Source organism: Pyxicephalus adspersus, chromosome 3, assembly GCF_032062135.1.
Source record: "Pyxicephalus adspersus chromosome 3, UCB_Pads_2.0, whole genome shotgun sequence".
NCBI lineage: Eukaryota > Metazoa > Chordata > Amphibia > Anura > Pyxicephalidae > Pyxicephalus > Pyxicephalus adspersus.
Window position 1 is genome coordinate 81,895,014 of NC_092860.1, and position 19,923 is coordinate 81,914,936.

Genomic DNA, 19,923 nt, shown 5'->3' on the forward strand with positions numbered 1-19,923 from the left:
ATGCAGAACCGGGACTATCTCTTTTGATTCAAACCTCATCTCTAAAACCACATGGACAAAGACTGCCTCTTTCCTTTTGGACTATCATAAAATAATGACACCTCCACCCTTGTAAATACTGTTACCATATTGTTTTGTTTTTACCCCCTGTACTTTGTTTTGGATGTTTTTTATTATAAAATTGTTCATCAAAAAAATTAATCAAACTAGTTATAAACACTAAAGCTTTAACATGTTAAATTATATATATATATATATATATACATATATATATATATATATTAATAAGTAGTTAGTATATGTACTTATTATTATACTAGTTTATTTCAAATTTAACATGTTAAAGCTTTATGACATTAAAGTAAGATCTATTATTAAAATTAGATCTAAACCACTGATAAGGATTTCTAAACCCAAGAACAAAATGTAATAGATTGCTGCCTTCGAGTTAGAGCAGCCTTGGATGTTGTACCTATATTTGTTTTCTTTTTTCAGCTAGGTACGTTTTCCGCAAGAGGAAAAAATACCTGTTGCTTGTGCCAGAATCCCAAGGTTCTTGTAACTTCCTGTGTACCAAACTAATATCCCAATCAACATTATCTGCTTTTCCAGCTATCTTCCGTGAACTACAATACACCCCCAAACTGTAATGGAGATGAAAGAAGACTGATACACTGCAATATATTACATTTTGGTTTTGTGGTTAAGTTACTCTTAGAGTTAATAAACTTTGAAAATGTTCATATGTCACCGGCGTACTGCTATTTATTCAACACAAGGATATTACTGTCAGTAAAGTGAAGAGATATTCAATGCTTTAGAACAGATATTTAGGGGATTGAAAAATACTTTTTCCAGCAGAGTCCTACTATAGTCAGTGTCAACAATTTAAAATGATGGTTGTTTGTTAAGACACATTGTAATCAGCTCAAAATGCAAACCAATCTCTATGCATGTAAACTAATGTATTGTACTTTTGTAATGTAAAGATTAAATGGATTTTATAGAACTGTGAAATTAGTTATTTCAATATTTAATACAAATGTCCATGGAAAGAGTATTTGGGGGTTTTTTTGTGGGGCAAAAAACCTTTCTATTGTAACAGCATTTTATTTTAGTGGTATTCTCTTTTCCTTCGATTTCTACTGTTGCCAAATTTTTTGGAAGCCGAAGCAATAAACTTTTCATGTGTCAGGGTAGGGCTGCTGGTTTTAGCAAATTGGTCATTTGTTAAGCTAATAGAATTTAAGGGATTCTCCCCTATAATACCAGCAGGAGGTAAACTGGGTAATTGTCCTCCGTGACCTCAATTAGCATGTAAGAATGTGCTTGGGAGAAGTGGGCTTGAGAACAACACCCTCACAATCAATATCCAACTGTTTTCACTTATGAGCACATTAGCTTTTCCTTTCAGTCTCCATCAACAATAAACAGCCTCTTTTACTGCTGCCAACTGGTATTCTACCTGAGACCCAGAATTATTGCACCAATGATGTTCTACTCTACAACTGATTCTGTAGTCATTTCTAGTTAGCTATCAGGTGCTGTATGCATTTTCTTATTCATGGTAATAGAAGTTATTGAAGAAGTTTTAATGTTAAGGAGTTAAAGGAAGGCCAACAAAAATAATAACTGGGGTATTTAACTAAATATCAAAATAGGGTAATTTAATAAAATTGTATTTTTGAATTATGTTTCACATATACAATCTAAGATTTCTAGGGGGGTTTAGATAAAATTTAGCTAAAGAAAGCTCTCAAAAGTATTCACATGCAAGGGTCACAGCACTTGCTCAACTTCATCTGTGGTCACATACATAGACAAAGCATTTTGGATTAAGTTAAGTATGAGCAATCACAAACAAGCGATTAGTCATTGTTGTAAATACAAATGATCTTCTAAACAGGATAATATAACAAATCAGTTTTATGTTCAGTTGGGCAACACACACAGATTTTTACTGAATCTGTCAGAAACAAAGTCACAATTCCACCAGTTGCACAAGTCAAAATCCAATAAGAGCTCACTAAATATATCAAAGGGGTGGTATTTGATTTGTGACTTTTATTTCATTTGATCATTTCAGCCACATGGATAATTCCTCATAAATGATTGGGTTTTAGAAGAAACACTACTCCTTTAGTAAATCGATTCTACCTGTGTTTTGTATTATTCATTTTTTATTGTATGTTTACTATAAATCTTTTATATCAAAGGAAGCATATCTTCCAAAAGAATGAACTGTATGTAAAATGTATGTCAAAATATATGCTGCTGTTTTATTACATAAAGGTGTACAAAGAAGTACCCCTCCACCTAACACAAATGCACATGCAAAAATACATTTAAAACATGTTCACAAATGCACAATAAATATATTTTTACTATGAGTTTTAAAGTATATTAAAGAATGCAAATAAACAACAATAAATGACCACAGTTACAGAGATTCAGGTATTTTAAAATAATTATGAACACAATTTAGGGGTATATAATATCATTTAGAACAGATTTAAATACTTTTATCTTCTAGCATGTAGCCTTGTTGTTTAAAAAAACTGCTAATACCTGAAGACCTTCTATTGACTAAGATGATTTATCTCACTTACAAGTATCATCATTTGAGGATACCTGATATATGCACACACAGTGACCATGATTCCTTATCTTCACAATACATATGCTGTGCATGTTAAACTTTCAAATAATGCCGCTTTTCTATCTAAAAAAAAGTGAAAACCTCACTAAGTACTAAAAAAAGAATATATCATTATAATTCTTTTTTCCCAAGCACCAGCCAATCAAAACATACACGCATATCACTTACTTATCAAGAGAATACTAAATATTTATTATCGGCAAAACAGCATATGTGCATATTATTTAAATTCTAAAGAATGGGCCTAAAATCTCCCAGAATACCCAGAATATTGTACCAAAAAGTGCATGCTGTGTGTATATTTTAGTTGTGTCATATACGCAGGTGATGATAAGAAGAACACTTGGGATGTGTAGAAGAGAAGTTATTATAATCCTGTATTGGGCATGAAAATCCAAGTTATAAAAATGTCCTATACTCAAAATTGACATTCCAGATATTATTCACAATTCTATTGTCAAATGATCTTATCCATATTATTGTGTTGTAATTGTGTCTTTTCAATATATGGAGGTCAGTTGTTTTAACAAATGATATGGTAGAAGCTGGTAACCATCACCATATTACCATCCACACCAGATGACAGAGAACATACAAAGGCAGGCGCTTATTATGTCTACCTTCTGTCTATTCAGTTTTATTTCATGCAAGGCTTTTTAATCAGTCAGTTACAGTGTGACTTCTAATTTAACAAATGCACCAGTTAACATTGCATTATTCTCCCTGCTATAGACTAACAGGAGAGAAATTGCATCCATCTGCTGCTGACATTCCTGTCTCACTTAAACAAGTGCAATATAATAAACATGATGGAGAACAAAAGTACTTTGTGTGGTGCCTTGGTCTTCATTGGAATGCTCTCATCCTGAAAGAAACATTCGGACACATGGAAAGTGACATTCAAACGTGCACCATATGTCCATCCTGGCATAGTACGGGTAAATAATGTACTCACAATGAGAATCTTAATTCTTTGTAAATAAGAACACCGCACTTCTGATTATTACCAATATTATACTATACAGTAATTGGCAATGAATAATACAATTATTACCCATCTCAGGCTATTAATTAATCACTAAAAAAATTAAAAAGTGTTAATGAGGCACTTAAAGAAAGAATAGGAGACCTATGGTTCTTTATTAATCACATTCAACAAAGGTAATCATCAGAAATATTATAGTGAAATGCTTCAAAGAGTTGAAGGCCAAACTTGTTGGAGAATGTAGAAAGATTTAAAAACATGTAGGTTTTCAGTGCTGTCTGTGACCCAGTTGGAAAGACTTTCTTTTTACATAATAAGCAAAACAGTAAACTAGGGGAATTCCTACAGAGACATTATGAACTTGATTTACTAAAGTACAAGAGGCTTCACTTTTCAAGATTAATGCTAGAAAATAAAGTGAACCTGTATTTGAAACCCCCTTCATCATGAGAGGTGACCGCCACAGCTCTAATTCATCTATTAGCTATATGTATAGAGATTCTTACCTCTATGGAGAAACCCTATCTTTTATTATTTTGTAGAAATATATTGTTAAACATATTAGGTTCATTTTGTTAGCCTGTTTTCAAGGTCATTTTCTAAGGTGTACATTTTACTATCATAAGAGTTAGCATTTACCTTAATATTTTGATTAGTCATTTAACTGAATTCCTCAGATAAAACTAAGCTCAGCTTGTTTAGGAGTGTTTTATTCAGTTTAAAGATGAAAAGCCCCAAATTTTTACCTTTTCCATCCATTTCACACCAAACACTAGATAATAGGCAAAGGGATATTTAAAGTGCAGTTTTTAACAGCAGGGGATGTACGTATTTACAGGCAAATTATTATGTAAACTTTAAGTTTTATAACAGGAAGCAGAAACAAAATCACTTCTCCCTGATCGATGGAGGCCCACATCTTCATCTGGTCCTCTTTAAAATCTTGAGCCATCTTGATTGGCCAGGCTGGAATGCCCTAACTCCCATATGTGTGCACAGGAGTTCATTCATTCCTTGCAGCCAGCTATGCCAATATTGTAAAGTGATCTATGCATGCATGGTTCAGGTGTACATGTACATTGTACATGTACATTCAACAAAAGATTGCAAACAGGTAGGCAAGTTTGTTTTATTATAGGAAAGACATAGCATGTCCCTTCTGGAATAAAGAGTCTGTCTGCTGGCAATTTTTGTTTGTTAATTTTGTTCCACTTGTAATATGAAGGACAAGGGATGATCAATGAAAACTGATTTAGTTTAGAGGTTTATGTGGTGTAGCTGGGAACCATTCAGCTTTTTATTGTGTGCATCACTTTTTTTGTTTAGTATTGTATAGAATAGGGAAGGGTTAAAACTCCTGCTAAGTTATATTTTGCTGTCTGTATGTCTCTGGGGAAATATCCCTTCATCACCAGTGCAAAAGATGTATCGGTAAGTTAGTGAAAAGTGAGGTGAAATGTCCTCGCATCTGTCCCCAGTAAAATTACCTATTCTGGGGACAACTTAAAAATTTGGATTTTCCCATACAAATGATGGATGAATCTCCCTAATGGGGGAACAAATATCACAGACACCACTGACAGTTTTACAGAGGGTCTAACTATTCTTTATCCTAAACTAAAGAAAAAAGGTTTTGTCTAGATATACTCCTTTTTTAAAATTAATTTTACATCCCAAACACTTTACCTGAATAATATTTATATAAACTAGTATGTATACCAGCAAACATAGATATGTAAAGTGTCCTCTAGAGGCGCTGTTCTATTGAACTCTATGGCTGAGTCTTTGCTTTACACAATTAGGATCTTTAGAGCATGATAAAAAAATGATCATATGATATTAATTAGTGCTGATAATTAGGTGAGTTGTGATTAAAAGTGTACTAATAAAAATAAAGTAAAACAAGCATCCAGTGCACTGAGAATTTCCCATTGCCATAAAAGAACTGGTGCACAGCAATGGTATAGTAGTGTCAGCTGTGCACATACAACAGAGGTTCTCCACAATTTTGTAATAATCGTATTACTAGTATGGACATATGGATATATCAGCATATGTGTTGACTTGTTTTAATATATATATATATATATATATATATATATATATATATATATATATATCACGATAGTCAAACTGGAGACTGATCTGCTGTTCACACGATCTCTGCGTCTTTCTGCAGTCGAATCGATGCGCTAGCAATAACTTGGCAAGTTTAACATTGCTTGGATACAGCTATCAATTCCCCACTCCACCTATCCTGAAGACCGATTTTTAGTCTGTATAAATAGCACCAAGCCAGGGCAGATTCTTAAAAGAAGACAAAAAAGTGTAATAAACATCATTGAAAAATTCTGATAATAAAAAATGCACAATCTTTTTGGCATGTCCTAGTTAATGCAGATCTAATCTTAACCCGATGTAATATACCTATATTCCTGTACATTGTAGTGATGTAGTTTTTAATTGTGAAGAATTTCAGTAACTTTGCTACATTGTCCCTATAAACACTTGTTACAAAAAGATGAGGTTATCCTTATACAGCGCATAGTATAATCCTAGTATCACTACAATAGATAAAAGCTAACAACTGTATACTAAAACAAAATACAAATCGCTCAAGTTCAAAAGATCAATGCTAAGGTCAAATCCGCTTTTTACAAGTATTTTTTACATGCGTATTAACGGAGGAGTGTTAGAATGTAAAAGTTTGGAATATTCTTGATTTTACATGTGTATGTAATATATGAACACAATTTCCTTTTGAATAAACTTACTTCAAATATATTTCATTGCATGTTTGGTGAAGTGGGTCATTTATTATTGTATTCCATGTGAATTTGTGTGTTAAGAAACACAATAACAGAAAACATAAGTGTCATCATCGATACAAATGTAAATTGAAATCAGGAGAACACATGTTTTACTGAAGATAATAAACATATACAGGCAAAATAAACCCAAAGTGCTGAAATAAAAAAAAAAAGAAAATACTGTTCATAAAAGAGTTTACTTAAATCTCTTACGAGACCATATTATTTAGAGTTCTGTGTCTTAGGTGGCTGATTTTTCTATTTAGTCACCTTGAACATTTTTTTTTATTAACAAAAAGTGCATTATATACTTTATGGTTTTCGCAAAAGTCTTTACGCTTCTCAAAACTGAAACACGTTTATATAAATTAATAGCCTTTAAGATGCCAATATATCAGTGTAATTATAGTTTAAAAAGAATGCAATTTACATATCCTATAGTAAATTTATCATACATAAAAAAAAGTTTTGTATTGCAATATAGGTTCTAGTTTGGGTTGAACCCCCTGCAAGTAGTAGCATTGATCGATTGCATTAGGAGTCAAAGGCATTGCTTGAATGCCATTCTATGCTCAAATATATACTTTTAATTAGTAATAAATACCAAGGACTGTGTAACCAAATAAAAAGTAACTGATTGATCAGGAAAGGGGGGTAGAGATGCTATGCAATAAGAAGACTTTAACTAAGTGGACACTATAGGGTCAGGATGGGTGGAAAGTAACAGATGTGGAGGAGAGGGTCACATGATCCCCCTACCTTTACCCCCCTTTTGCCTTTTTTAACACAAAAGACAGTTACTTTACATTGAAACATTCACAGTGGAGTAACCTCTGGTCAAAGTGACTCACTATTTATTTACAAGAGCCTTCAAACGAGTTGATTTAGTGAATCCTTAGCTAGGACTGCCAATTCCTGAGCAGTCTGGATGCAGATTGGGACTGTTTGTTCCCTCCAGAGGTGATCAGCTGGGCAAAAGAAAAAAAGATCTGCCATCAGCTGTATAGAGCTTTCTTGTAGGAATGGCATAGCTATTGATAGAGAAGTCTGTTCCTTCATTGTTTAGAAAAATATATATACATCTCACAAAATAAAAAGCCTTATTTCGGCCTTGCTACAGGTGCAGTGCTGATGGAAAGACAAGGTAATCAGAAAGTATTCTGAGGCTGTCCCATTCCATGTCCAATGTCCCATCACTGGCCCAAGCTGGTGGGCTCTGCAGCCCTCTAAGATGAGCTGTCATTCTCAGACTGTTGATGGAGCAACGAGCTGTTTGACTTGTGTTTCTTCAGGAGCTGGGTGATCTTTTCATCATCTGAGTTAGGATCCAGGGGTTTGTTGTAGTCATCATCCTCATCCTCATTATCTGAAGCTCCTTTCAGCCTCTCTGTCTCATTGTCCTGCTTCTTCTTGGCAGTGGCCATCTCTGCTGCATGCTTCTTGCGCCACTTGGTTCTCCTGTTCTGGAACCATACCTGCAAGGACACCAAACATAGTTTACAGCACTGATCCGGTAATTTAAACATTTGGAAATCACATGGATAAAGGAAGACCATTTTCTTTGTGGTAAAGGATATATTAAATATTTATACTATTTAGAAAATCCTTATACTCCTTGGTCACTAACTACTGAGAATTTATTCTAAGCTCTACCGACACAAAACTGATTTTGGTTGCTGTAAGCAAGTTTATTGAAAGACTGCCCTGCAGTTTATTAAATACAAAAACGTTTTTCTACCAGACCAATTAGTTTTATGCTCAGGTCAAAAACTTTCACAAAAGCAAAAAATTAAATAAATTAAAAAAATGTTTTGGTAATTGTAAATAATAATTGAGAAATTGGCAATTTTCATTTTCTGCAGATTCGGGTATTTATGTGAACATAGCTACAGTTTACTGAAGTATTTTTAACTTTCTTAACAAGTCAGGATTTCATTTTTAGAGGAACTGTTAGATTCCAAATTGCGTGTTATATGTTTGATTTTATAAGAAATTATAGGAAAGAAGTGACGCCCTCTATAGAGATTCCCATATGAGGACAATCATGGATAACACCCCAGACACTTCTAAAATGCCTCTCCTAATAATTCAAAAACTCACAAAACATTTCCTCACACTAAGATCTATTTATGTATGTGACATCTAATTCCAAATATACATAGCTAGTATTACCTTTGCGGGAGCTGATCACATCTATATCAATCTAAATTTATGAGTGTTATTTCTAATATATTACTGCTGTCATGAAACAGACCCTAGCAATTTATGTTCTGTATAAGGAGGCTGATTTACTGTATAATTCGAGGAGGACTTCAAACATCCAAATGATGTACAAGGGGGATTTATAGTAAAAGGGAACTTTTCCTGAACTGTATTAAACATCTGCAGCTAACACTGATCCTGATCCAAAGAAAAAATGCCAATAAAAAATAGATAGATAGATAGATAGATAGATAGAGAGATAGATAGATAGATAGATAGATAGATAGATAGAGAGATAGATAGATAGATAGATAGATAGATAGATAGATAGATAGATAGATAGATAGATAGATACATAGATAGATGATAGATAGATAGATAGATAGATACATAGATAGATAGATAGATAGATAGAGATAGAAAGGATATCGTTTATATGCCTTCATATTTTCAAGAAGGAACACACGATTATACCTATTATTTTACTGAGTTGCATTGTACAAAAAATAAAAAATAATTATCATAACAACTATATATATATATATATATATATATATATATATAGAAAGAGAGAGAGAGAGAAATAAATAAACAGCTCATTATTATTTTAATGTACTAATATTTGTTATTTTAATGTACTCTCTCAATCATATATATATCTATATATATATTACAATCATTATTATTATTATTAGGATACAATAAAATAATCATGAATAATTGTGTTTATTCCAATCGATGAATATTATTAAAGAATCTTCATATTTTCCCCAATAATACCAAAGATCTATTTGCTTAGTTTAAATACTAATAATACGAATAGAACTAACATGCTGTAGAAATGTACATTTGTGTATATATATTTATTGTACGCCTCTGATGGGGTCCCGGTCGCCTATTCTGTAGCAGGTGTGTGTACATGTAGCTGCTGGGAGCCTGGGAATTGAGGGGGGAGAATAGAACCCTGCCTGGGATCACTGAATAGGTTGTAGTGTATTCACTATCAGACATTTACCATGACAAATGAGCGCCTCCAGATAACACAGTGACACGGCACAAGACAAGGCTTACAATGGCAACAGGTGATCCAGCTGCTATTGTGCCCCTCGTAAAATGAAAACTCTTTTTTCTTCTTCAACTTTCTTCCCTGCTTGGTACAATAGCAGCAACAAGCTTGGCGCTTCAGAGAAGTCACCGGGGTGATGGGACCTCCTAGGGATGGAGTTTTTTGTGACTGCCTATTTCAGATTTTATATATCCCTATCATCTACTATTCCAGAATTATTCTAATAAGCATATCAGACAAATAATTAGTATTAGCACGGGGGACTTACTAATTACCAGGGGACTTATTCTTACTTCAAATGTCTAATCAGATTGGAAGAAGAATTTCTTTATTCACACTTGACTGATCATTGAAAAATATTAGTGCATTGTTTAGGTATAGATAATTAATATATATATATATATATATATATATATATATGTATATATAAAACATATCAATATTTTATTAAAATGTGCATAATTGATTTATGATATATATATATATATATATATACACACACACACATATAATCGAAAAACAATAGCAATAGTACTAATAGCTAAAGGATAATAATTAGTTTGACTTAAAATTCAACTTCACAAAGTGTTAAATTTTATGTTCATAATGTAATTTTTTTAAATAGGAATAAATAAAAATATTAATAGTCCAACCTATAAACTACAATAAAATGCTGTATATACGCTTTAATAATACAAGCAATGATTTATACAGACTTTGTATGACTGAGCACCCACCTTGACCTGGCTCTCTGTCATGCCCAGGGAATATGCCAGCCTGGCTCTTTCTGGTCCAGCTAAATATTTCGTCTGCTCGAAAGTCTTTTCCAGGGCGAAAATCTGCTGCCCGGAAAACGTGGGCCTCGTGTGTTTCCTCTTGCCATCCTTATCCAGCAGCACTGAGCCCTGATCTGAAAGGAGAATAAAAAGGGGCATGTTATTTCTTGGCATGTGATTACATCTATACCCTTCAATTGTGTGTATAGTGGGGTCAGAAGACGCAGAAAGAAATCAGATACCACTTACAAATAACAAGTAACCTTTTTTGATCATTACAAAATATTCTACTGACAATATAATTATAATGATAACCAAAATGACAACAACAATAATACAAATAGCAACAATAAATATATTATTTTTTAGCAGTAGCATCCAAAAGATTAGTATAATTTTTATTAACATTTCCTATAGCTGTGAAAAATAAAAAAACATATATATTAGTAATATCTAGTACAGTGCAACTTCTAAATTTGTATTTTAGTTAGAACCGTATTTGTACATGTCACCAGAATTTGTTGATTATAATAGATTCGTATGATGTGGTTACTTGTTGTCTCTGTAAATGTTTTTTGTGTCAATTTGTGTACTGTATGCAGGTTTAAAAGAGGCACCAGAAAGCAACAATATAGAAACTATTTTTGTAAATATTATATAAAAGATATTCTTTTCTTCAGATTCTATCGGTTACATAAATACAATTTAAATACAAATACATTTGGGCTTTTTTTTTAAAGCATATTTTAATTTGAAGCCGAATATATATATATATATATATATATATATATATATATATATATACAAAAATAGTTATTGTATTGTGTAACGAATTAACTAAAGTAGTGTCATTGCTGGCAGTTTTGTTGCCAATGATTTCCTTTCTGAATAATAAAACTTCACTCTGCCATAATTTCTATAATACCAAATGAACAAGTATAATATGGATTATTTAGATAGAAAATAAAAAAATCTCTTTGCACTAGTTATTCTCTAATATTCCCCAATAACAATTATCTTTATTATACAGTGAACTTTTCATCCAGAAATCCGAATTTAAAGTTGCTGACACCAGACTTACTTTTTTAGTTTTTTTGTAAATGTCGCATTGCAAATTCTCAATATGTTTAACATTAATGTAGAATTGTATTGTTTAAAATATAATTATTATATCTGTAGAATTTCTCTATCTGTTAAATATGTATATAGTTTTTCAATGTCTTTATCTGTTTAAATGTAGTTTACAATTTCTATAAATGTAGGATTACAGTTTCTGCTCGATAAAAAGGTTGAATTACAATATCTATTTCTGTTAATTAAAAATGAAGAATTATAATTTCTATACCTGGTTAGTATGTATTCTTATTTATTAATGATTTATTCTGCCACAATTTGCATGATTGTTGAACATCTCCCAGGCCTGGTCTTTACATTTTCTGGTACTTAGTGTAAGTTTATGCCCACAAGCCCCTGACCCGACAGGATGAAGTACTTACGGGGTGCACAGGCCAGCCTGGCATCTCTCCATGGTGGGCTTTGCATCACTCCTGGCCAGAAGATTGGGGTCCTGCCTGGCAGATCTGTCAGAGGTTTGGGGTACCGGGCCACAGCCACTGCTGCACTGGGGCTAAAGTAAAGTCCAGGATGGGGTGGTGGAGGGGGGCTTAGGCTGCTAAATCGGGGGAGTCCTGCCAGGAGGCCAGCAGGAGTGGAGGTAGAGGCCACAGCAGCTGGGGATACAGAGGTGTTGGGGGTCAGGGCTGCCCCTGCTAGAGAGGGCAGACAAGGCATGACTGGCCGGCTCAGGATGTCCTGGATGCCATGGGGTGTAGCTGCTGAGATTTGAGGTGGTGGGGTGCCCAGGGAGGACAGGCCGCCTGAGGAGGGTGAAAGCTTCAGGGAGCCTGGCGATGCCAAGGGTGGAGAAGGTGAGGATGAGGAAGAAGAGGACGAGGATGACGAGGAGGCAGAAGAACAGGGCTGACTGGGCAGAGCATATGCTGGGTACAGAGGAGTTTTCATCTCTGCCATGCTATGTAGAGCTGCCAAGGGAGGGCTGCTGAGGAGGAAAGCGCTCTGCCTTGTGCCATCCATCTGCCCTAGAGCTAACATCACCGGGCAAGGAATATTTACACAAAGCTGGGAACAAATGGAAGGTCTGAGCAGGTACTTCTGAGCAATGCTGGTCCTTCTAGTTCATCAGAAAGGGCACAATGGCCAAGAGTCTCTTGTGGAAGGTGTAGAAGTCAGAGAACAGCCCAGCTGTAGTTTCTGTGTTCTGTCCACACTCCCTGTGCCAGCAGAAGGGAGGATCCAGTCCCAAGATTGGAAGGATCAGGGTGGGCTGTAGTCCTGTATTGTTCTTATCTCCACATAGGGGTAAAGTTAGCTGATTGCAGTAGCTGAAGCTCCATAAGACAAGCAGGATCACCTCTTCATCTCCTCTCACTGCTCACACACAGCAAGCTAAATAAGTGATATCACATCACCTGCTTGCTCCAAGTAAATGCTGAACTCTCTGCGACTCTCCAGGCAGTTTTATCTCTCCTCCCACCTCTTCACCTTCTTTCTGTCTGACAGCAGAGGAAGCTCTCCAAGGTAATACAATCTCTTCTACAAGGAGAGGGGATGGAGGGACAAGTCCAGCTGTCAATCACCCGGCAGGGGCGTGTCCGCCTTCACCTATAGCGCGGGACCAATAGAGGCGATGCTGTGACGTCCCCAGACCCCACCTCGCTCCCTGATTGGCTGATCAATCAGTCCCAAGGGGAGCAGAGCCGGTTTGCATTAGGCGCGGTGTAGTGGGATCATTGATGCCCCCTTTGCTAAATGATCTGCAGGAGGAAATCCAAGGCCCCCACTTTTGTGAACCAATCAGATTTCTGGAGAGGATGGGGACTTATTGCCTATGACAAGCCCATCTTTTTTTTACTATGACATGGGAGAGATGACCGCATATTCAATGGGCTCCTCTCAATTTATGAAGTGCCATATGGCAATATGCAATGTGTTAAATACAGAATGGACATGCCATAAAAGAGACTCCACTGACTAGAATGTCCACTCACTAATATATCAATATAAATATAATATAGTAATTAAATATATAGTATAAGCATGCAGATGTATAGTATTAGTAGAAGAATTGTAAAATATTTTGATTTTGATATATGTTATATATTTTTATTTTATATTCTATTTTTCTTTTATTTCTGATAACAGCAGCCATACCACGGGACCTAGAGAAAGTTACGATTTCAATGATTGTGATTTTATTTCTTTTAACATACACTATACATTTTAATGAATCAAAGGAAAGTGTGGAAGAGTTAATAGTAGAGCTCTCGGTATTATTGTGAATGCAGGATGTCGCAGAGACCCTTAACCCTAATAAAATGTAACCTACACAAATGAGCTCACGTTTGGTCAATTGTGACAATTGTGACTCCAATAATGAGGACTACTAATGTGATGTGTTAATCAGGGATTTAATGAAGTAATAATTCTTTACCATCTAATTACTGCATACTGCCCCATATATATGAGTCATACCTGCTTCTAGAAGACTTATATCACTGGGCTAAGGTGTCCTTTACTAACATAATATTATAGATATATAATCATATAGATCAACATCCCAAAAGTGCTTTAACTGTGGAAGTTTACTTTTATACACACGTTTTTTTATTTTAATACATCAAGTAAATTTTATCTTAATAAGGCGAAAATTGAGAGTTTCGACTCAAAATGCAAATATATATCAGAAATTGCTGCAATTGTGGGGGAACTCCCAGCGGGCTCAATACTAATGCTAATTGTAGAAATAATATAACTGTTCCTATACACGATTATAGACTGGAGCACACAATCACCCAGGGAATGAGCACACTTGGCAGCCCCATTTCATAGCAAGGCTGATGGCACCATCTGTTTGCGAAATACATATATATATATATATATATATATATATATATTATAATTTTATATATATTTATATATATAAAATGATTTATACCGCATACAGTAACATATTACTATCATACATACTATTTCTTTGAAAGTGTATTCAGAAGACAGATGTCCGAGTTTCCATTAATGATCTGCTATTTTGAAGAATGCAATCAGTTTTATTTTATATTGCCATTATATTTTCTATTGACTGATAAGATGAATGCATATGCTAAATGGTAATGACTTTTTAAATGAGTAGCTTTGGCTTTTAGCGTTTACCATGCAGATGAAACAAATTTCTGATAGTAGTGTAATAGCTTCTCATCTCTTGGAAAATAAAAGTCTTCTGTGCACATCTTTTCGATACGAGGACTAAGTCTGGGTCTGAGTTGGGATTGCTGAGCAGGAATATAGAAATCAGAATCTTAGGTAAATTCAAATTGGTATTAATTGTTTTTAAGGGAGATTCAATTGTTTTTAAGGGAGAGGATTCAAGCTGTCCAAAAAAGTTGAAAAGAAGCATGCAGTGATTATTAATATTATTAGTATTAATATTTTGTTTTCATTCTTCTACTTTTACTTTTCCTATTATTATCTTACTGTCACAATCATTATGATAATGTATATATTTGAGTAAAGATTTATTCGAGTTTTGCCTTCTACAATGAAGACTCTAAAAACAGATCAATGACATTTTATTTTCATATTAACAATTTTCAGAAAATTACAAACTGTAACCTTACATTAAATGTTAGTTTATATATATAGTCAATGTATAGCTATGTATCATATAATACAAAACATAGAATTGTGAACAGATCTGGAAAAGTAAAAAATAATCTTGTGCAGCATTGTGCAGGTTTAACAGAAGTCCACAGGCATTCTTTATATATAGTGGGCACATAAAGAGTTTTGCCAATAAGGACAGCACACATATGGAATATACAGCTCAGCTACTCCTATTATTAGTCGTTTGAACAATCGCTAGCTTATATTAATATTATTCATATCATGTAAACTATTTTTTTTTATTTACATATAAGCTGATGATGCTAAATATTTTCTATTAAAAATAATTTTATTCACATGGATGTAAATAGTTCTAAGATCATTTCTTAATCATATGCATTTAAAGTAATTGTTAAACTGTATGCAGAATTTTTTTATTAGGTAGCCATGGAAGTATCGATCATTTATTTAATGTATTCAATGAATATTTTACACATCAAACACAAGGAATCAGAGAGAACGGTGTGATCTGTTATATAAATGTGTATGCCAACTATGCCAGATTGCTCTCATCATGTTTGCTATGTTACCCAGAGGGTGCTTAGTGCCACCTAGTTTATGCATTTGTATTGATGGTCTAATTAGCCCTAGTAAAAAATGGTTGGTCAGAGCTTTGATTTGCTGCAGTGCCATGCTGTTCATAAAGCAGTAGTCGGGCTATGAGAATTGTTCGGGCCATTTATGTCTGAACTTCTGTCTCCCTCTAGCGGTTGAAAAAAGACATGACAGTTTGCTTTTGTAGTTGTTGGGGAAAGTGGAATTTCCTGATATTTGGATTATGTACTCTGTAAATCTAGCTCCAATTTGTGTTTTAAGGGCAGCTAATTAAAAATAAGAAAGTTTTATATTGCAGATTACCAGTTCTTAGATGCAGTGGAATGTGTTGTAGGCTTTATACTGATTCTGCTAATTAAACACTTCCTGTCCTAGAATGACCACACTTATTGTACTATATCTATCTATATGTGTATATATATATGTATGTATATATATATATCTATATATTGTACTATATTTATGGAGTAGCAACATTGTCACCTTACATCAGGTAGTATAATTACAGAACACCTCTTTTCACTTACACAACATAGGGGAAGTGTGTCCTGTAGACTACAGAATGTAGTTGGAAAAGCTAAAAGCCTGGTTTGAGATTTTGGATCAGTGCAGATAAGTTACAAAGAGAGTAGGGTTCTAGCAAGGCCAGCAAGTATTTTTCATTTTTCTGTATTGCAGAAAATGTGCTTAGCCTGGAAAAATACAAAAGCTACATAGCCACCAAATCTAATCACTGGTATGCTGCAATATTCAAAATTTAATATCATGTAACATCCAGGCAGTTTTAAAATTAGTTGTTTGATACTGAAATATTACATTTGTATATGTCTTCTTGGTTTCCTGCATTTTAAAAGACCAGTAAACAAAAAGTTAAAACGTAATATTTTTTTTTCGTATATTTTCTTTAGATTAAATTTTCAAAGTATCTCTATTGTCAGATGTGGTCCTAACCCTTGGCTGACTTTAACATACAGATAACTGAAATGAAAAATTAGGTATAACAGGAAGAATTAACTCAAAAACATAAACCATTACCAGTTACTAATTTGAGGATGAAACATCAAAATTCCTTAAGGGTCATAAGAGAGTTTACTTATAGTTTAGGATGATATATATATATATATATATATATATATATATATTAAAGCAGAAGCGGGAAACACTTAGAGGTGACATTTACTGAAACATTTCCAGGTGTAGAATCTTCCAGGTCAGTGTGTTTAAAAGAGGTAGTGATTCCCCAGTGAATGTCAGATTCACTTCTTTAAAAAAAGACCTCTTAATCTACAGCTTTATAACTTCACAAGAAAATATGACTTTCCAAAACAATTCAGGCAGCTTTTATTCCATACTCATTCCAATCCTGAACTTTCAGAGGTGGAGAAATGTTACCATAATGCACAGGAGCACAATGTCAATGATCTTAATCTCTGTAATCTCACAATGGTTTGCTATCGGTCTTCACATACACTTCAGGGTCATTTATAAAAGCCTCTAACTCTTCAATTTTTTCCTACCTCCAGAGAGAAAACTTATGCTGTCCCTGTGTCCCTCCATTTGAAGGAAAATAGGGGAAAACAAAAGTGAACAGGAACAGTGCACAAGCCAAAATTTAATACATGCATAGCCGAAGTGTATTATTTTTTTTAGTTTTATGATAGACTAGGAAAGGGTTAAAATGCCTGTCAAGTTTGTGTTGCGTTCTGTATCCTTATTCGATAAATTAACCATTCTATTGCATATGGTGGCCAGTGTTATAAGAAACAGAAACTTATTGGGGATTCAAAACTTCACAGTTGTCATCAGAAAAATTGAGTGAGAGAAAATGTCCCCATAGAGACACCTGTTCCCAGAACCCTTTTTTTACACTGCTCTAAAAACTTTTTTACGTTTTGGAACAAAAAATAGTTAAAAACATACACAGCAAAACTGTTCCAGTAATAAAAAGCTGGAAGGTCACCACTAAAAAGTGGTTATTGTAATATTATGAATGAGGTCTTAGAATCCTGGAAGAGATGCTATTCCTTAGAATTAGCACACATAGAAGGCTTGTATATAGATGAGAACCAAAGCCCCTAAATGGCTGTATGGTACACAATTATTTAGATTACCCTGGTGGTGCCCATGGTGAGAATTGTAAGGCCAGATTTTGAAGTGATTTCAATGTGTTGCTTTAATTTTCACCTGGGAAAGAGGATAAAGGGCCTGGATGAGGCTCTTAGTAATTGTGTTGCTGCAAGATGCAGCCCTGGAAATCCTCTAGGATCATCGGGCACTAGAGGCTAATTTACCTCTAGTGCCCTGGGGATGGCACACTCTTCTCAATGAATGCAGTGACAGCTGCAATCATTGAGAAGATGCCCAGCACAGGAGAACCTCCTGTCATTGTATTATAAGTATCTCTTACAAATAATACATTTGTATCTGTAACAAATGTACCATTTGTAAGAGATACTTATATTACAATGTCAGGAGGTTCTCTTTTGCCAGGCATCTTCTCAATGATTGCAGCTGTGGCTGCATTCATTGAGAAGAGTGTGCGATCCCCAGGGCACTAGAAGTTATTTAAACCTCTAGCGCCGGGGATCACACACTGTTCTCAATGAATGCTACCACGACTGCATTAATTGAGAAGATCCCCTGGAAACCACAGCATGAGGCAGCCCCCTGGAGGACAAGCTACAGGCACCAAAAACGCTGTCTACTTGTAAGTAGGGCAGTCTTTCAAACTGATCAGAAAGAGGGTACTAACTATTGGTTATCACAGAAAAATATAAAGCAATGATAGATTCCCTGGACACCAATGATCATTCATTTTACATTGGATTTATTGAACATTTCTTTAGCATTTTCAAATAAAAAAGATGAGTATTAGGGGTTCAGTTTTGCGGGATTGCTTGTTAATTGTGTCAGACCGTTTCCTCATAGAAAAGGTGGAAAGTGAGGATGTTGGCCTGGCCAAAGTGTTCAAAGGTAAGTAGTTAGATGTGCTCATACTTTGCCAAAAAGAAATAAATCAAAGACCAACAACCTGCATTCCTTTAAAGTAGCAAACCTGCCTAATTTAAACCACTTATATCAAAAATCTTGTGTTCTCTTTTCCTAATGATGTGTTTGGGGTCTAGGCATTACTAAGCAATTTTAGGCAAGATGTCTTTCAACATAAATGTTGTATGTTTGCAAAAGCTAACATTTCAATAAAAAATAAGCAAATTTTCATCATGCATTAAAAAAATGCTTCTGGAAAATGCCTACTTCCTCTAATTTTCAACCCATAGCTTCTTTGTCATGGATTATGGGGAGGGGGGAAGGTTCACCAGAATGAACACATAAGGATAAGGGCAAGGGACTAGGCCTACAACGGCTACAACGGCTAGGGATAAGGGAACGGTCACCCTTACGGACACCCTAACCTAGCCCTGACTCCTATCAGTATGAATATCCCCTGAAGGTGGGAATATTCATACACTGGAACCTAGGCCCTAGTTGCCCTGAACTGCCATAGAAATAGTGACTGGGCTTGAGACTACTGGTTCCTTCCCTGATGAAAGAACCAGCGTCCCCCTGAGGCCTAGTAACAACAAAAGAACAACAAAACACCAAAAGTAGTTCAACTTATCTTAAATAGCAAATGGAGGAGTAGGAACCCTGAAGAGGACAACACACAAGCTCTTCACAGAAGAAGTGAATATCAACCGCATAGCATGAAGTGTGATGCCAGACTAAATGGAGGAGCAGTAATGACCACCAGCTGCAGCTGATACAAGAGGTGTGGTCATTACAAACAACAACATAGAAACAAGTAAAAAACAAAGAGACAGTCAGATAACCTCACGTGCAGCTAGTCTCACAAGTCTTCTAACCTCAGTCACGGAAGGGACCGTGACATTCTTCCTATGGATTACTGCAAGCATACAGAGCATCACCTTAATTTTCTGGCGACCCTGTGTTTATGACATTGTGCTCCAGTGACCCCACACTACAGAGAAATACAAAATTTTATTTTTGCAGCATTTTGCAAAAATTCATCAGTTACTCTCATCACTAGTGGTGTTATCATGCCAAGATTCAAAAGAACTATCTGCAATGTTGGAAAAAGGGTTGTAAATCTAGCAAGGGTTTTAAAAAAG

At 34.8% G+C, this 19,923-nt stretch overlaps 1 protein-coding gene across 1 annotated transcript; it reads right to left on the reverse strand.

Moving 5' to 3' along the window:
* Nucleotides 1–6,498: 6,498 nt before the first annotated feature.
* Nucleotides 6,499–12,610, reverse strand: NKX6-1 (NK6 homeobox 1). The gene is made up of 3 exons (XM_072407099.1): nt 11,995–12,610; nt 10,460–10,632; nt 6,499–7,929 (listed from the first exon to the last, which is right to left on the reverse strand). The coding sequence occupies exons 1-3, from the start codon at nt 12,608–12,610 to the stop codon at nt 7,681–7,683; spliced, it is 1,038 nt and encodes a 345-aa protein (XP_072263200.1). The 3' UTR covers nt 6,499–7,680.
* Nucleotides 12,611–19,923: the final 7,313 nt, after the last annotated feature.